The following is a 16,863-nucleotide window of genomic DNA, read 5'->3' as shown; positions in this document are numbered from 1 at the left end:
TATACCTGCTCCTGTCCTCTGTCTTTGTCCCTTACCTGTGACTTCCTTTTGGGACCTCTCCCTGTTCCCCTCTCTTGTCCCTGTCTGGGAACATATGCTTGCTATGGTGCCCCACACCCGATCACGTGACCCGGGTTTTTGCGCTGTTTATCTAGGCATAAGCGCATTCGGCATCAAAGAACGTAAAGTGCCAATCTGCGCATGTGCAGTCCGCTCCCAGCCTACACATGCGTAGAAGGTCCGAGGTTTGTTAGGACTTGGAGCTCCTGACCTCCACACTCAAGATTAAGGTAAGTTGGGTTTCATAACACTGCTTTTACCTGCACTGTCATATCAATCAATATTTCATTGCCACACTAATTTCCTTCATTCCACCTCCAAAATGTACTTATCCTAATGGCACATGTAAATTATCTCATACAAACAACCTTGATTAATTTGGCCCGACTCACTCAAACTCAATTACGACAAAACAATAACTCCGAAACCCAAACAGCCTAAGGGTCTCTGCTTTCTGCTTTACCATTCATTAGCTGCAGGAAATTCAGTAACATCGAACAAGTCAGATCAACAATCAGCTATGCACCTCCAAGAAGATCTCTCTCTCTTCTGATGTAAATCATAAATCATAATCATAATCAACACCTTGGGATGGATATTCCTTTGACCATATTATGATAGTGAGAATAGTAGAGTGGGTTTGCATTCATCCAAGTTAAACAGAAATCACACACTAGCTCCTGATATCGCTTTAGATACTCACAACAAGTTCCTGATGGGGAGTCAGCCAGCAACAAGCAGCTCACTGATTTAGGAATATCACAGAATCACACAGTGCAGAAGAGGCCCTTCGGCCCATCGAGTCTGCACCGACACGTGAGAAACACCTGACCTATCTACCTAATCCCATTTACCAGCACTTGGCCCATAGCCTTAAATGTTATGATGTGCCAAGTGCTCATCCAGGTACTTTTTAAAGGATGTGAGGCAACCCGCCTCCACCACCCTCCCAGGCAGCGCATTCCAGACCGTCACCACCATCTGGGTAAAGAAGTTTTTCCTCACATCCCCCCTAAACCTCCTGCCCCTCACCTTGAACTTGTGTCCCCTTGTGACTGACCCTTTAACTAAGGGGAACAGCTGCTCCCTATCCACCCTGTCCATGCCCCTCATAATCTTGTACACCTCGATCAGTCTTCTCTGCTCCAACGAAAACAACCCAAGTCTATCCAACCTCTCTTCATAACTTAAATGTTTCATCCCAGGCAACATCCTGGTGAATCTCCTCTGCACCCCATCCAGTGCGATCACATCCTTCCTATAATGTGGCAACCAGAACTGCACACAGTACTCCAGCTGTGGCTTCACCAAGGTTCTGTACAACTCCAACATGACCTCCCTACTTTTGTAATATATGCCTCGATTAATAAAAGCAAGTGTCCTTTTTTACCACCCCACTAACATGCCCCTTCGCCTTCAGATATCTTTGGACACACACGCCAAGGTCCCTTTGTTCCTCAGAACTTCCTAATGTCATGCCGTTCATTGAATACTTCCATGTCAAATTACTTCTTCCAAAGTGCATCACCTCACACTTTTCAGGGTTAAATTCCATCTGCCACTTATCTGCCCATTTGACCATCCCGTCTATATCTTCCTGTAGCTCAAGACACTCAACCTCACTGTTAACCATACAGCCAATCTTTGTGTCATCCGCAAACTTACTAATCCTACCCCCACATAGTCTTCTATGTCGTTTATATAAATGACAAATAATAGGGCACCCAGCACAGATCCCTGTGGTACACCCACTGGACACTGGCTTCCAGTCATTAAAGCAGCCATCTGTCATCACCCTCTGTCTCCTACAACTAAGCCAATTTTGAATCCACCTTATCAAATTACCCTGTATCCCATGTGCATTTGCCTTCTTTATAAGTCTCCCGTGTGGGACCTTGCTGAAGTCCAAGACTTAACAAAGTCAAAGACTTTGCTGAAATCCATAAAAACTACATCAACTGCACTACCCTCATCTACACACCTGGTCACCTCCTCAAAAAATTCAATCAAATTTGTTAGGCATGACCTCCCTCTGACAAAGCCATGCTGACTATCCCTAATCAAAGCTTGCCTCTCAAGTGGAGGTAGATTCTCTCCTTCAGAATTTTCTCCAATAGTTTCCCCATCACTGACGTGAGACTCACTGGCCTATAGTTCCCTAGCTTATCTCTACAACCCTTCTTAAATAGCGGAACCACATTAGCTGTTCTCCAATCCTCTGGCACCTCCCCTGTGGCCAGAGAGGAATTAAAAATTTGGGTCAGAGCCCCTGCGATCTCCTCCCTTGCCTCTCTCAGCAGTCTGGGGCACAAATCATGCGGACCTGGAGATTTGTCCACTTTTAAGCCTGCCAACATCTCCAATACCTTGTCACTCCCTATATCAATTTGCTCAAGAGCCTCGCAGACTTTCTCCCCGAGTTCCATACCTTCATCCTCATTCTCTTGGGTGAAGACGGATGTGAAGTATTCGTTCAACACTCTACCTATCTCCTCTGGCTCCACCCATAGACTGCCCCCTTGGTCCCTAATGGACCCTATTCTTTCCTTGGTTATCCTCTTCCCATTGATATATTTATAGAATATCTTGGGATTTTCCCTACTTTTACCAGCCAGAGCTTTCTCATATCCCCTCTTTGCTCTCTTAATTGCTTTCTTAAGCTCCACCCTGCACTTTCTGTACTCCACTGATGACTCCGCTGATTTGCTCCCCTTGTACCTGCTAAAAGCATCTCTTTTCCTTCTCATTGTATCCTGAATATCTCTGATCATCCATGGTTCTCTGGGCTTGTTACTCCTTCCTATCACCCTAGAGGGAACATGTTGAGCCTGTACCCTCCCCATTTCCTTTTTGATCACCCTCCCACTGCTCCTCTGTACATTTCCCCACAAGTAGCTGTTCCCAGTCTACCTTGGCCAGATCCTGCCTTATTTTACTAAAATTGGCTCTCCCCCAATCCAAAACATTTTTTTGCTACTTGTCTATTTCTTTGTCCATAACAAGCTTAAATTGTACCATGTTGTGGTCACTATCACTAAAATGCTCCCTCACCACCACCTCAGCCACCTGTCCGGCTTCATTCCCCACAATTAGGTCCAGCACTGCGCTGACCCTTGTTGGACACTCTACATATTGACCTAAAAAGTTCTCCTGTACACATTTCAAGAAATCCACTCCATCCAAGCCCTTAACACTATGTCTATTCCAATTAATGTTGGGAAAGTTGAAATCACCTAATATAACTACCCTATTGTTATTGTTTTTAAACACCTCTGCAAACTGTGCACATATTTGCTCCTCAATTTCCAGCTGACTATCTGGGGGTTTATAATAAACACCTAACAATGTGGCTGCCCCTTTTTTATTCCTAAGCTCTGTCCACAAAGATTCATTTGATGCCCCCTCCAAGATATCATCTCTCCTTACTGCAGTAACTGACTCCTTAACTAATAATGCAATGCCTCCTCCTCTTTTACCCCCTCCCTTGTCTCACCTGAAGATTCTATATCCCGGAATATTGAGCTGCCAATCCTGTCCCTCCCTCAACCATGTCTCTGTGATGGCTACTTTATCACAATTCCACGTGTCAATCCTCACCCTCAACTCATACGTTTTACCTGTAATATTCCTGGCATTAAAGTAGAGGCCTTCCAGCCTTGCCTTACTTCTTTGAAACTTAATGCAGCTGTACTCCCTCTGACTTGATTGTAGAACACTAGTATTGAAATAAATGTTTAAAATGTTGCACCTTTCTGCAGAAAAGTGCTGAGGAGATTACAGAGATAAGTTAGGTTAAGGCCATGAAGGGATCTGAAAACAAGGATGAGAATTTTAAAATCAGGGCGTTGCTTGACTCGGACCCAATATGGGTCAGCAAGCACAACGGCAATGGATGAATGGGACTTGGTGCATGTAAGGACACGGGTAGCAGAGTTTTGGATCAAGTTTACAAAGAATAGAATGTGGGAGACCAGCCAGGAGTGCATCAGAATAGTCAAGTTTAGAGGCAACAAAGTCATGACTGAGGATTTCAGCAGCAAATGAGCTGAGGTGGGGACGAAGTCAGGCAATGTTACAAAGTTGAAAATAGATGGTCTTAGTGGTGTCACAGATATGTGATTGGAAGCGTATAAAAGGTTAAATATAGCCAAGGTTGCAAACAGGCTAGCTTAGTCTCAGGCAGTTGTCAGGGAGGATGATGGCATTGATAGCTAGAAAATGGAATTTGGGCTGAGAACTGAAGACAATGGCTTCAGTTACTTCTGATGGCCCCCAAGGGTCTATCCTTAGCCCCCTCCTATTTTGCATCTGCATGCTATTCCAAAAGCACTGCATTAGCTTCACACATATGCTGATGTCACCAGGCTCTATCTCACAAACACCTCTTTCTCAACTCCTCCACTTTTGCTCAGTTATCGGACTGCTTATTTGACATCCAATACTGGATGAGCAGAACATTGGGAAAATATTTCTACATTCTACTCTCCGTAAAGTTGAGGTCATTCAACACTCAGCCTCTTGTGTCCTTACTTGCACCAAGTCCCAGTCATCTTTTACTCCTGTGTTTGTTGACCTATATTAGCTCCTGGTCAAGCAACAACTTGATTTTAAAATTCTCATCCTTGTTTTCGAGTCCCTCCATGGCCACATCTTCCCTATCTCTAATGTACTCCAGCCGCACAATCCTCTGAAATATCAGTGCCCAACTAATTCTGACCTCTTGAGCATTCCCAATTTTACCTACTCAATCATCAGTTGCCAGGCCTTCAACTGCCTAGCCCCTAAGCTCTGGAATTCCATCCCTAAACCTCTGAGTCTCTACGCATTCCTATAATACGCTCCTTAAAACCCACCTCTATGAGCAAGCTTCTGGCCATCTGCCTTACATGGCTTGGTGTCTAGTTTTGCTCTATAATGCTTCTTTGAACTGCCTTGGGGTGGTTCGTTATGTTAAAGGTGTTATATAAGTTGTTGTTGTGATGTTCATAATTATAATGGAGCGTCATGAAGGCTGTGCCTTCTATTATACAAATGAAATAGGCGTGTTACTTCAAGTGGAGGCAAGGAGAGTTTGCTTGTGTAGAGCAACAGTCAACAGATCCTGATAGTTCATGGTACAATGCAATTTATTCCGTACCCTTCGGAGACACTGGCAGAAAATGCAGAAAAAAAATTCAGAGCTGAAGAAAATAACCAAGAATACGATGACCCACTAATATTTATATTGAATAGCTTGGCACAGTATCCACGTTAAAAAGTGTTTGCTCACACCCAGTTACATATCGACAGTTGTCCCATCCAAAACATTCAGACAGCCAGTTTTGAATGCTCGCCATGCATATTCATTCTGCAGCAGGACATAAATTTTAGCTGCAATTTATTCCTATATTTCTTTTTACTCCTTTCTCTCCTGAGTATCCTGAGATTATATATATATAATATATATATATATTATGTATATCTATCTCTGTTATCTACAGAAATTCATCTTTCACATCATTTACAAAAGAACCGTGTTAAACACTCTATGAGAAACCTTGCAATGCATAACTTGAGTGGAAAACTGGCAAATTTGGTCTCCATGCCATTTCTCAGTACCTGTCTACCTAAAACCAAGCATAAGGATCTCCCATGCAAAATACCTCTTTATGGCTTGTCTAATTATAGATCCACCTCAAGTAGAAGGCGTTCCAGGGATGTCATGATGCGAGTTAACTAGCTAATGGTAGGAAGATCATTAAAAAGTAATCTCATCAGTGTACTTTAGAGCAAAGTAATTTGACAATAAAATGTGGGGCTCTTTGAATTTATTTTCAATTTAATGCATTTGAACATTATAATTTTAATTAACAAATTTATTATTTGAAAGAATTGATATATTTAACCATTAATTAAATATGGCTAGAGAAAAAAAAAACAAAAGATAGATTTTATGAATTTGCCATTCTGTATTGGAGGTCTGTGGGCCTTGGAGGATTTTCCATCCACAAAAAATAATGATCTCTGTGTCCAAATTTCTCTCTGGAAGTAAATACTACAGGGGAGGCAGTGGCATAATAGTAATGTCAGTGGATAAGTAGTCCAGGGGGCTAGGCTAATGCTCTGGGTTCAAATCCAGTGGAATTTTAATTCAATTAATTAGTAAATCTGAAATTCAAAGCAAGCAACCATATAACCATCATCAATTGTCATAACAATCCACCTGGTTCACTAATGTCCTTTAGGGAAGGAATTTTGCTATCCTTACATGGTCTGGCCTTCATGAGACTCCAGACCTACAGCAACGTGTTTAACAGCCCTCCAAGATGGCCCAGTAAGCAGCTCAGTAGTACTAAACTACTACAAAGTCAAAAAGGAATGAATTCAGCTGGGTCACCCAGCACTGAACTAGGCACCAGAAACGACCACAGCACATCCAGCCCTGTCGACCCTGCAACGTCCTCCTTATTAACATCTGGGAGCTTGTGTCAAAATCAGGGGGGCTGTCCCACTGACATAATCATACTCACCAAATCATACCTTACAATGTCCCAAACACCACCAACCATCCCTGGTTATGTCTTGTCCCAACTTTAGGACACACCCACCAGAAGTGGCAGCACAATTGGGAGGGAATTGCCACAGGAGTCCTCAACATTGACTCTGGACCTCATGAAATCATCAGGTCAAACATGGGCAAGGAAACCTCCTGCTGATTGCCACCTACCATCCCCTCCCAGCTGATGAATCAGTACTCCTCCATGTTGAATATCGATTGAAGAAGTGATGGCGGCAAGAGCACGGAATGTACTCTGGGTGGAGGACTTCAAAGTCAATCAACAAGGGTGTCTCAGTAGTACCAATACTGAGCAAGCTGGCCGGGTCCCCAAGGACAAAACTATTAGACTGGGCCTGCAGCAAATGGTGGGAACCAACAAAAGGGAAGAAACAGCTTGACCATGTCCTCACCAACCTGCCTGCCACAGATGCATTTGTCCATGATAGTACTGGTAAGGAGTGACCAACACAAGATCCTTGTGGAGACAAAGTCCCGTCCCCACATTAAGGATACCCTCCATTGTGGTTGTGTGGCACTACCACTGTGCTAAATGGGATAGATTTCGAACAGATCTAACAGCTCAAAACTGGGCATCCAGGTGTTGCCGCCATTGGCAGCAGCAAAGTTGTATTTAACCTCATGGCCCAGCACATCCCTCACTCCACCATCAGCATCAAGCCAGGGAGTCAACCCTGTTCAATGAAGAGTGTAGAACAGCATGTCAGGAGCAACGCCAGGCATAAGTAAAATTGAGGTGCCAAGTGGTGAAGCTACAACACAGGACTACTTGCATGCCAAACAGTGGAAAGCAGCATCCGATAAGACAGAGCTAAGCGATCCCACAACCAACGGATCAGACCCAAGCTCTGCAGTCCTGCCAGTCATGAATGGTGGTTGACAATTAAACAACTAAGTGGAGAAGGCGCTACAAATACCTCCATCCTCGATGGTGGGGGAGCTCAGCACATCAATGCAAGAGACAAGGTTGAAGCATTTGCAACCATTTTCAGCCAAAAATGCCAAGTGGATGATCCATCTCAGCCTCCTCATGAGGTGCCCAGCATCACAGATGCCCGTCTTCAGCCACTCCAATTCACTCCACGTGGTATCAAGAAATGGCTGAAGGCACTGGAGACTGCAAAGGCTATGGTCTCTGACAACATTCTGACAGTAGCACTCCAGAACTAGTTATGCTCCTAGCCAATCTATTCCAGTACAACTGCAACACTGGTACCTACCCGACATTGTGAAAAATTGCCCAGGTATGTCCTGTCCACAAAAAGCAGGACAAAGTCAATCCGGCCAACTAATCTTTCAATCTACTCTCTATCGTCTGCAAAGTGACGGAAAATGTCGTCAACAATGCTATCAGGCGGCACTTGCACAACAATAACCTGCTCACTGATGCTCAGTTTGGATTCTGCCAAGGCCACTCGATTCCTGATCTCGTTACAATCTCCCTTGGTTCAAATATGGACAAAAGAGCTGAACTCCAGAGGTGAGGTTAAAGTGACTGCCCTTGATATCAAGACAACATTTTAATGAACGCGGCATCAAGGAGCCCTACAAAACTGGAGTCAATGGAAATCAGGGGAAAGTTCTCTGCCATTTGGTGGCATACTTAGCAAAAAACGATAATTGTTGTGGTTGTTGGAGATCAATCATCTCATTCCCAGGACATCACTGCAAGAGTTCCTAAGGGTGGTGTCCTAGGCCCAACCATCTTCAGCTGTTTCATCAATGACCTTCCTTCCATCATAAGGTCAGAAGTGGGGATGTTTGCTGTCGATTGCATAACGTTCAGCCTCTACAGACAAAAGCGGATATTGTCAAGGTGGATGAGCGAACTGACCATGGCACCTTGGTACAAGAAGTCATTGAAACGAGGGAAATTAATGGGAATGTAGCGGTAGCAAAGGACAGTATAGTCAGGAAGAGGGAGGGCGGGATAGACACAGTTCTCTGCAGCCGACAGCGTGAGTCCAGAAGGCTGTGTTATCTGGCCTGTGCCAGGCTTGGGACATCGGCTCTGTGCTGGAGAGCAACTTGCAATGGGAGGGGGAGGATGTAGTTGTCGTGGTCCATGTAGGTACCAATGACATAGATAAGGCTAGGAAAGAGGTTCTGCTTGGAGTGTATGAGTAGCTCGGTGCTAAATTAAAAAGCAGAACCTCAAAGGTAATTGTCTCTGGATTATTACCTGAGCCACAAGCAAATTGGAGTCGTGTAAATAAGTTTAGAGCTTTAAACGTGTGGTTCAAAGATTGGTGTCAGAGAAATGGGTTTCGATTCATAAGGCACTTGTAACAGCACAGGGGAAAGTGGTAGCTGTTCCGTTGGGACGGTTTTCACCTGAACTGTGCTGGGGCCAGTTCTGGCAAGTCGTATAACCATGGCGGTGGAGAGGACTTCAAGCTAAACAGTGGGAGTGAGGGATCAAGTGAGGGAAGATGTGATAAATTAAAGAGAGAGGAAAGGCAAGAAAGCCAGGTAGCAATATGGGAATTGATAATCTGGGTGTGGCAGGAAGGGACAGAGCACAAAAATTAAGAGCGCGCCAGCAGATAAGGCTAGAGGTTGTCAAAATAATAATAAGACAGAATTAAAGACACACTATCTGAATGAACACAGGTTTGCAACAGGGTACATTGCACAAATGGAAGTAAACAGGTATGATCTAATTGCCCTTATGGACACGTGGCTGCAGGTGACTAAGGTTGGGAACGGAATGGGTATTTGACATTTGGGAAGGATAAGCAAGAAGGAAAAGGAGGTGGGGTAGCTCTGTTAATAAAGGATGAGGTCAGTGCATTAGTGAGAGAGGATCTTAGATCAGAAGATCAAGATGTAGAATCAGTTTCGTTGGAGGAAGATATAAAAAATCCCCCAGGAATACTAGAAAACCAAGGGACCAGCAAAAATGAGGAACTGAAAGAAATTAGTATTAGTAAAAAGCAGTACTAGAGAAATTAATGGGGCTGAAAACTGATAAATTCCCTAGAACTGATGATCTACATCCCAGAGTGTTGTAAGAGGTAGCTTTAGAGATAGTGGATGCATTGGTGGTAATCCTCCAAAATTTTACAGATTCTGGAATAGTTCCTGGCAGATTGAAAGATAGCAAATGTAACCTCTCCAGTTAAGAAAGGAGGAAGAGAGAAAATAGGGAACTACAGACTTGTTATTCTGACATCAGTAGTAGGGAAAATGCTGGATAACTGAATAATTAGTAATGGTAGGATTGAGCAGAGTCAACATGGATTTGTGAAAGGAAAATCATGTTTGACAAACCTGTTAAGAGATTTTTTTGTGGATGTAACTAGCAGAATAGATAAAGGGGAACCAGCGGATGTGGTACATTTGGATTTTCAGAAGGCTTTCGATAATGCCCGACACAGGCGGTTAGTCAGCAAGATTATAGTGCATGGGACTGGAGGTAATATACTGGCATGGATTGAGAACTGGTTAACAGACAGAAAACAGAGAGTAGGAATAAACAGGTCATGGACAGGTTGGGAGGCTGAGACTAGTGGGGTTCTACAAGGATCAATGCTTGGGTCCCAGTTATTCACAATCTATGTCAATGATTTGGATGTAGGAACCAAATGTAATATTTTCAAGCTTGCTGATGGCACAAAACTAGGTGGGAATGTGAGTTGTTGGGAGGATGAAAAGAGGCTTCTAGGGGATTTAGACAGGCTAAGTGAGTGGACAAGAACACGGCAGATGCAATATAGTGTGGAAAAATGTGAAGTTATCCACTTTGGTAGGAAAAACAGAAAGGTATCATATTTCTTAAATGGTGAGAGATTGGGAAGTGTTGATGTTCAAAGGGACCTAGGTGTCCTTGTTCATAAGACACTGAAAGCGAACATGCAAGTGCGGCATGCAATTAGGAAGGCAAATGGTACGTTGACCAAATGCAACAAGACCTAGACAACATTAGGTTTGGGGTGATAACTGACAAGTAACATTCATGTCATGCAAGTGCCAGGCAAGAACCATCCACCACCTTAAACACTCACTCCCTCCATCATCAAAGCACAGTGGCATCAGCTTGTACCAAATTCAAGACACACTGCAGAAATTCACCAAGGCTCCTTTAACAGCATCTTCCAAACCCGTGATCCCTACCACCTAGAAGGATAAAAGCAGCAGATGCATGGGAACACTACCAACTGCAAGGTCCCCTCTAAGCCACACACCGACCTGATTTGTGGCTACATTCCCCCTCCTTCACTGCCACTGGGTGAAAATCAAGGAACTCCCTTCCTAACAGCTCTGTGGGTGCACTTATAACACATAGGCTGCAATGGTTCAAGAAGGTGGCTCACCACCACCATCTCAAGGTCAATTAGGGGTGGGCAACAAATGCTGGCCTAGCTAGTGACACCCATATCCTGTGAAAAAATTTAAAATAAGTAACAAGTTTCCTCACATAACAGTTTAACAATTACCTCAGCTGTTTCTGGTAGTTTACATGATTTCAGGCTCTCTATGTTGCTCTGGAGGAAACTCCTTGCAGCTTTGCATCCCTGCATAAGCTGTTCCAGTTTCTGTAGGAACAAGGAAATCAGTTGAATAGAATTTAAAATGCACATTATTTCAATCTGATTATATTATGGCAAAAGTAAAGACTAAACGCATTCCAGATCACATAGAAGGGCAAAAAAATGGTTTGACAGGTTATTCATAATCTTGTTCCAAATTGATGCATATTACTTTTGACATATTTACTACTACACTTTGCTGTTGATGTTACTTTTACTTTCTTAATGGAGGAAACAACGGTTTACACACTATAATGGTATTTTTTCTAAACGGAATATGTTCTTCAAATGAATTAGCTTATAATAAACAATAAGCTATTAATCAAAAAGGGAGGATGGCTCTTGGGGAGATCGGGACAGTGCTAGGAGTGGTGTATTTTAAACAATGATGGCAATGTTTTACTTTGAGTAGCTGACAATGTCTTTTGGAGGTCACAGTAGGGCATCCCAGGTCAACGTCAGTAATTAAGGAAGATTCTTCGCTCAGAAATGTTTGAAAGTCACTGTTGTAAAACACTTGGTCCAACAGCTTTACTCCAAGCAGGTGAGATGAGTAAATGCATAGTTGCCACTGAGCTGCACAACCCAAGGTTTTCTAGGTTCAATTCCTGGTCTCTGCTGAATTAATTATTTTCACCCAAAATGTTAATTGCACAGTACAATTTTTTCAGTGTCCCTGGGCTGTGGTGTGGAAAGAATCAGCAACATTTTCCTCTTCTGATTGCTCTCCAGTGATTCCTATTGGAAAGTTAAGCCCTGGAAAATCATGTGCCTCAAAGTAAATATCCCAGACATTGTTGAATGATTTTCAGTTCTGGTTGCTAAAGAGAAGATCCTAATGACGTCCGGCCATTTAAATCCTACAGCAGCAAGCCTTTTCTCATCCTCAAGCAGACAAACTCCCAATCATAAGCAATGGCTATGAAAACTTACCACCCAGAATATAAATGACGCTAATGCTGAAAAATTCACTGGGGGTAGAAATTGGTCAGTTAAGTAGGTATTGTAATTCTATAAACAAGAGGAAATTCCACGTAATAAAATGTAATATGCTGATGTAACAGCAGTTTGTTACAAAATTGAATACCACATATCATGTGATATACTGCTGTAATGTCATTATGGGAGGAAAGATAATGTTTCGTGCCCTTTTTAAATTAAACAAAAGCATAGGGGACAATATTTCGCTGGTGCATTCTCCATGGCAACGCCTTGACCAGAGTCCCTATCCAACCAATCATCACCCTTTTCTCTCACGTAGTATAAATTGTTGCTCCCTTTGAAATTGGGCATTCTTGAGTCTGTTCTGATGAGTACAAGACAAAAAGCTTCAAAAAGCATGTCTCTTTTTCAGCAATTATCAAGTTCTGTACTACCAATTATTACTAAATTTAAGTTTTAACTATCATATTTTAAGAGACTGACGGATTGGGGTCAGAAATTTGTCTTGGGTCACAAAACGGGCTATATTAGATCATCTGCCCATTATGCACAGTTCAACGGAACTGAATATTAGACACCGTGTATAGCAGGTGATCAACCTGACATCGCCCATTTGAGCCACTGCCCAAGATGAATTTCTACCCTTGAAGTCTAATTACACAAAACAGTACCTCATAAACAATAACAAATGGTAATGGATTTCCACTTGGGTCTTAGTTGTTTCTAATTTTAGTCATTACATTCTGACTTATTTAAATTTGGTGATCAGATCCAGCTGTTATGGGTCAAACTTACAGCGTATGATCCTATTCACCCATTACTTACCATACGAAAACACATCCAGTTACTATGGCAATAGGGGAAAGTTCCTTCAAATTCTGGTGGCAGCTGATTGCTTTCCACGTGTTTGTGCAGTGACTTCAATGAGGTAAGAAGTTCAAACTGTACACAGAAAGTAAAAGTTAAGATTTTATATAACTGAAAGTTGTTAAATATAAAATTAAGGAGAAATAAAAACTATTTGAAAAATATGATTAAAATGACTAAAAAGTCATGAAAATTAAGTTTGTAAGTCAACTAAAGACATCGTTCAACTCATCACATTTGTAACATTAAAAATCTTATACCTGTGCAAATGTATGTCATTTCTCATACAGTTATAAAATCTTTTCAATCAATTGGATTAACTGATTGCAATCAATCAATTACAAGTATTTAGATCCTAAATCCCACTGTATATTTAAATTACCAATTTTAATTGATCAGATTCCAAATCAGGAACCAACCAAGCCCCAAAACCATATTTCTGATTGTTGTCCCTTGTGACAGAACCAATCACACCGCTCCGAACAAAACTTCACTGGCATACATCCAGCACGGCTTTTGATTATCCACTCTACCATATAAAAATGCTAATCGCATAATCAACAGAAAGAAACACATTGTATTTCCATAAGATACAATCTTAGATTAAAATCTTCTCAGTTGCTCTAAAATATTCTACTTTTCCAAACAAAATTAGTAGCCTAGGTAATATGTCCCTTTGAGTAGGCAGTATCCCATCTGCCCAATCCCTTCTTTTCTTGGGCCACCACAGCTCAGGTTTGACATCCTATGATTGAGTGAAGAATAAATACAAAACAGACCAAAGACTAAACTTCTCAGTCCCTCCCAGCTCTAGGCCCTGCATATTGTCCTACTCACTCCCTTCTGCAGCATACCACTGGATTCTGCCACCTGCTCATACCTTATTTTCCCCACCTGGAATTCTGGTCCTAAGGAGACGGTAAAAGTACAAACCAGAGGGAGAGGCACAAATAAACAAAGAGTTAAGGAAGAGTCACAGAGACATAAAAGGGACTGTTAGTCAGCTATCCCAGGGAACCTGTAAATTTCTTGACAAACCCTTGCATACAATGCATCTCCAAAATAGACACATCTACAATGGCAGCCAACCTCCAAGTGTTTTCCATCCAGAAAGCATACAGTCTTGTTGGCTTGAAATCTGTCCACAAATGTTCAGTCCTTATGCCCATCTGACTAGATAAACAGAATTCTCAAAAGCCAACTTAAAAATGTCCACAAAGCAAAGCGAAATCAACTCTATATAGCTAACATATATAGATCATCCCAAACTAATTATCTCAACTACCTACAATCCCCATCCACCACTACTCTCCTCCGTCTGGCTGAACTTGTTCTCACACTGAACAATTTCTCCTTTAACTCCTCTCACTTCCTCTAAATAAAAGGTGTGACTATGGGTACCCGCATGGGCCCCAGCTATGCCTGTCTCTTTATGGGGTATGTGGAACATTCCTTGTTCCAGTCCTACTCCGGCCCCCTCCCACAACTCTTTCTCCGGTACATCGATGATTACTTCGGTGCTGCTTCATGCTCTCGTCAGGACCTGGAAAAATTTATTAATTTTGCTTCCAATCTCCACCCCTCCATCATTTTCACATGGTCCATCTCTTTTTTTCACTTCTTTTCCCTTCCTTGACCTCTCTGTCTCAATTTCTGATGATAGACTGTCCACCAATATCCATTACAAGCCTACCGACTCCCACAGCTACCTCGACTACAGCTCCTCACACCCCGCTTCCTGTAAGGACTCCATCCCATTCTCTCAGTTCCTTTGCCTCCGTCGCATCTGTTCTGATGATGCTACCTTCAAAAACAGCTCCTCTGACGTGTCCTCCTTCTTCCTTAACCGAGGTTTTCCACCCACGGTCATTGACAGGGCCCTCAACCGTGTCCGGCCCATCTCCCGCGCATCCGCCCTCATGCCTTCTCCTCCCTCCCAGAAACATGATAGGGTCCCCCTTGTCCTCACTTATCACCCCACCAGCCTCCGCATTCAAAGGATCATCCTCCGCCATTTCCGCCAACTCCAGCATGATGCCACCACCAAACACATCTTCCCTTCACCCCCCCGGCGGCATTCCATAGGGATCGTTCCCTCCGGGACACCCTGGTCCACTCCTCCATCACCCCCTACTCCTCAACCCCCACCTATGGCACCTCCCCATGCCCACGCAGAAGATGCAACACCTGCCCCTTCACTTCCTCTCTCCTCACCGTCCAAGGGCCCAAACACTCCTTTCAAGTGAAGCAGCATTTCACTTGCATTTCCCCTAACTTAGTCTACTGCATTCGTTGCTCCCAATGCGGTCTCCTCTACATTGGAGAGACCAAACGCAAACTGGGCGACCGCTTTGCAGAACACCTGCGGTCTGTCCGCAAGAAAGACCCAAACCTCCCTGTCGCTTGCCATTTTAACACTCCACCCTGCTCTCTTGCCCACATGTCTGTCCTTGGCTTGCTGCATTGTTCCAGTGAAGCCCAACGCAAACTGGAGGAACAGCACCTCATCTTCCGACTAGGCACTTTACAGCCTTCCGGGCTGAATATTGAATTCAACAACTTTAGATCTTAAACTCCCCCTCCCCCCATCCCCACCCCGTTTCTTCCCCCTCCCCCTTTTTTTTTTCAATAATTTATATAGATTCTTCTTTTCCCACCTATTTCCATTATTTTTAAATCTAAAACTAAAACTATGTTAGTCTTTCCACCCCCCCCACTAGAGCTGTACCTTGAGTGTCCTGCCATCCATTCTTAATTAGCACTTTTCTTAGATAATATCACCACCTTCAACACCTCTTTGATCCTTTTGTCTGTGACATCTTTTGACATCTGCTCCTATCACTGCTTGCTTATCCCTACAACCACCCCACCCTCAACTTCTCTCTCCCCCCGCCCCCCACCTTAGACCAACTTATATTTCACCCCTCTCCTAACTACACTCAGTTCTGCCGAAGGGTCATGAGGACTCGAAACGTCAACTGTTTTCTTCTCCACCGATGCTGCCAGACCTGCTGAGTTTTTCCAGGTAATTCTGTTTTTGTTTTGGATTTCCAGCATCCGCAGTAGCTTTTAGCTTTTTGTTTTTATACCTACAAGAAATATTGTGCTAACCTTTGGCTGGAAGCAGTACAGTATAGAAAATTTGCAATTTCTTTAAAATGTCTGTGGAATCTGTAATTGTTTTTTAGGATGTTTGAAAAGGACTTTTAAGATTTTGCATCAATTGTGAAGGGTTCAATTGTAATTTTCTTGAATAATAAGAAATAATAGTCTGTGTGACCTGACAACCATTGACCTGTAAGCAATACCAACAAGAAGGAAGATACAAAAAAAGCCTTGTGGCCAGACACAGAGAAGGCAGACAAAGAAGCCACTGCCGTAAAGATGATAAGAGGGCTGCAGCAGAGGTGGGGTACAGAGAAGACAATTACAAGGAGCCATATGTGTAATACAGTTAAACAGGACAGAAAGCTGAAGTCAGGTTTGAGTAAGGATTGTGAATTGGACAATTTTACTGCTACTGCGTCTTGCCGGAGCCAGCCAGACAGTTTAATGGGGTTTATTAAAAGGGAGTGTATAAAGGAGTCTCTGGGGAATCTGTGCCATCAAGACTTTCATGAAAGTCTAAGGAGGTTCTGCAGCAGTATGTCATTTGGGTGACGACTGTCTCAGGGGATCTCGGATAGAATACAGTTGCTGGTGGATGCAAATCGAGGGCCTAATCCAATGAGTGGGAAAGAGAGAGATTCCAGAGGCCGAGTTAGAGAACTTGAGAACTGCATGTGGTGCCACATGTCTGTGGGAAGTGATGTGAGTGCTTGTGATTGTGAGACATATCTTTGCTGTATCGATTGTTTAAAGTGAAATTTACCTTTTTATTTGAAGTAACATTTGCATCTTAATTCA

At 43.0% G+C, this 16,863-nt stretch overlaps 1 protein-coding gene across 3 annotated transcripts in view; it reads right to left on the bottom strand.

Annotated features, from left to right (window-relative positions):
- Positions 1-16,863, bottom strand: part of LOC144681968 (pleckstrin homology domain-containing family G member 4B-like) — a 338,637-nt gene that overhangs the window by 161,178 nt on the left and 160,596 nt on the right. For all 3 annotated transcript variants that reach the window (XM_078544151.1, XM_078544149.1, XM_078544150.1), the window contains exons 8-9: positions 12,916-13,032; positions 11,056-11,154 (exon numbers count right to left, since the gene is read on the bottom strand). In XM_078544151.1, the coding sequence (XP_078400277.1) occupies positions 11,056-11,154; positions 12,916-13,032 (216 nt within the window). The remainder of the gene's footprint in view (positions 1-11,055; positions 11,155-12,915; positions 13,033-16,863) is intronic.

This window comes from Cetorhinus maximus, chromosome 6, assembly GCF_964194155.1.
Source record: "Cetorhinus maximus chromosome 6, sCetMax3.hap1.1, whole genome shotgun sequence".
Classification (NCBI taxonomy): domain Eukaryota; kingdom Metazoa; phylum Chordata; class Chondrichthyes; order Lamniformes; family Cetorhinidae; genus Cetorhinus; species Cetorhinus maximus.
The sequence above is the reverse complement of the archived record's forward strand: the minus strand, read 5'-3'. Positions and strand labels throughout refer to the sequence as shown.